Source organism: Myotis brandtii, unplaced genomic scaffold (genome assembly GCF_000412655.1).
Source record: "Myotis brandtii unplaced genomic scaffold, ASM41265v1 scaffold1072, whole genome shotgun sequence".
Lineage (NCBI taxonomy): Eukaryota > Metazoa > Chordata > Mammalia > Chiroptera > Vespertilionidae > Myotis > Myotis brandtii.
The window spans coordinates 65,431-68,433 of NW_005353643.1; the positions used below are offsets into that span (position 1 = coordinate 65,431).

Here is a 3,003-nt window from a genome sequence, read left to right on the forward strand (position 1 = left end):
AGAAACATCCATGATGAGAGAGAATCACGGATCGGCTGCCTCCCGCACGCCCCACACTGGGGATTGAGCCTGCAACCCGGGCACGTGCCCCTGACCAGGAATCGAACCCAGGACCCTTCAGTCCACAGGCCAAGGCTCTATCCACTGAGCGACACCAGCTAGGGCTCTAATTGATTTTTTTTAATGTTTCCTTTTCTTTCTTTTTTTAAAGTTTCTGACCCGGGTCTGTGGCTTTGTGCAGGTCTTTATTAATGGCCATTTTATTATTATTACTAGAGGCCCGATGCACGAAATTCAGGTCTGTGGCTTTGTACAGGTCTTTATTAACGGCCATTTTGTTATTATTATTATTTGTTAATCCTCACGCGAGGATATTTTTCCATTGATTTTTAGGGAGAGAGGAAGAGAGAGGGAGAGATATAGAGGAACATCGATGTGAGAGAGACACATCGATGGGTTGCCTCCTGCCTGCACCCGGACGAGGGCCCAGGTCGGGGAGAAGCCTGCAACCGTGGTATGTGCCCGTGACCGGGAATTGAACCGGAGAATGGAAGAGAGAGGGAGAGACAGAGAGGAACATCGATGTGAGAGAGACACATCGATGGGTTGCCTCCTGCCTGCACCTGGATGAGGGCCTGGCTGGGCAGGAGCCTGCAACTCTGGTACATGCCCTTGACCAGAATCAAACCTGGGACCCCGGACGAGGGCCCAGGTCGGGGAGAAGCCTGCAACCGTGGTATGTGCCCGTGACCGGGAATTGAACCCGGGGCCCTTCGGTCCACAGGCTAATGCTCTATCTACTGAGCCAAACCAGCCAGGCATCAGCCAGAGCTATTATTATTTTTTTTTATTGATTTCAGAGAGGAAGGGAGAGGGAGAGAGAGATAGAAACATCAATGATGAGAGAGAATCATGGATCGGCTGCCTCCTGCATGCCCCCTACTGGGGATCGAGCCTACAACCTGGGCCTGTGCCCTCAACCGGAAATCGAACTGTGACCTCCTGGTTCACAGGTCTGCGCTCAACCACTGAGCCACGCCGGCCGGGCAATATTATAATAGAAATCTTTGCCAAAAAAATGTTTCAAATAACGGGTAGGGGCCTGAAGTGGCCTGCTAGGGTTGCCATAGCAACAGACGACAGACTGGGCACCTCCGACTGCAGACACTGGTTTTCACACAGTCCCGGAGGCCGGAGGTCCAAGGTCAAAGGTCATCGGGGTGGTTGGGGCAAGACCCCCTTACCAGCCTGGGGGCAGCCCCTCGAGCTCACTGCCCTGTGCTTTGTTCCAGTGTCCCGGACACTGCCTGGGTCGCGCCGTGAGGATACAGCCGCGTCCCGTCCTCTGTCCACACAACAGCTCCGACCCCCACTGTGAAGACAGGAGGTACTGGCCCCGCCCCCCGCAGGGACTGACACCTGTCTGTCTCCTCTTCTCACTGAGGACTCCCAGTAAAACCATGATCTCTCGCAGTGACATCCTATATAATAAAACCCTAATATGCAAAGCGACCACACAGCCGAACGACCGGTCGCTATGACACGCACTGACCCCCAGGGGGCAGATGCTCAGTGCAGGAGCTACCTTCTGGTGGTCAGTGCGCTCCCACAGGGGCAGCACCGCTCAGCCAGAAGCCGGGCTCACGGCTGGCGAGAGCAGCACCGGTGGCAGGAGCCTTGCCCACCTCCGCTGCAGGCGGGCGGTAAGGAGCGAGGGGTCCCAGACTGTGAGAGGGATGTCTGACTACCAGCTTAGGCCCGATCCCCAGCTGGCAGGCGGACATCCCCCAAGGGGTGCAAGCCAGGCTGAGGGACCCCCCACCCCCGGCCAGTGCACAAATTCATGCACCGGGCCTCTAGTCCGTATTAATACACATTATGCTGAAACAGGGATAGATGCATACTATTGATAATCACACATTATTTGTGGTTTTTTGTGGTTTTTAGATATATTTGTATTGATTTCAGAGAGGAAGGGAGAGGGAGAGAGATAGAAACATCAATGATGAGAGAGAATCATGGGTCGGCTGCCTCCTGCACACCCCCCACTGGGGATCGAGCCTGCAACCCGGGCCTGTGCCCTTGACTGGAATCGAACCTGGGACCCTTCAGTCCACAGGCCGATGCTCTATCCCCTGAGCCACACCGGCCGGGCCGCATCGAAGTCTTCTTGCTGGAGAAAACAAGACGACCTTGACCTTCGGCTCCGGGACCAGCCCGAGCCTTCAGTGAGGTGTGGCAGCGTCCAGCCCGCCCACTTCCTGTTCCCCACACACAGCTGCAGCCAGAACCTGTCTCCCCGAACGGACGATGCTTGGAACAGCCGCCCCCCGTTCTCAGCAGACAGCCCCGTTTCCTGTTCTGCGGGAGGGTGGAGACCACACACAGAGTGATGTGTGCCTGGCAGATGTTTCTCGTTGCGTTTTGCAAGACGGATTTACAACCCAAAGCCGCGCGTGTGTGTTGGGGGGGTAAACGGCGGAGAGGTGCTTTCTCGCTAGCATACCAGACATGTTCTCTGGGAACTGGCTTCTCCGACTTATACATTACATATAAGCATGTCCCCCATCTTAAAGCATAAGATTCCATTTATTCTGTTTCATTGGGCCACGTAGCTCCTCCTTCCATTGCACATTTGATTGATTGGAATTGTTTGGCCATGACACACAGATGCTTCGGCCGACATCTGGAAGACATCTTTCTACAAAACGGCCCATACTGTTGTAGGACAGGTTTTAGATAAGGAAGTGAATGGACCGCCCTCTTCGTTTGGATACTAAATTACCATCAAAATGTCTACACCAGCCGAGGCGGTGTGGCTCAATGGATAGAGCATCGGCCTGCGGACTGAAGGGTCCCGGGTTTGATTCTGGTCAAGGGCACATGCCCGGGTTGCGGGTTCCATCCCCAGTAGGGGGCGTGCAGGAGGCAGCCGATCCATGATTCTCTGTCATCATGGATGTTTCTCTTTCTCTCCCTCTCCCTTCCTCTCTGAAATCAATA

The 3,003-nt window shown here is 54.6% G+C and overlaps 1 protein-coding gene across 1 annotated transcript in view; it reads left to right on the top strand.

The window, feature by feature from the left end:
• Nucleotides 1-3,003, top strand: part of LOC102245258 (ADAMTS-like protein 3) — a gene marked incomplete at its 5' end in the record, with an annotated part of 69,808 nt that overhangs the window by 65,228 nt on the left and 1,577 nt on the right. The window contains 2 exons of the mRNA XM_014541780.1: nt 681-736; nt 1,293-1,387. Coding sequence (XP_014397266.1) covers nt 681-736; nt 1,293-1,387 — 151 coding nt within the window. The remainder of the gene's footprint in view (nt 1-680; nt 737-1,292; nt 1,388-3,003) is intronic.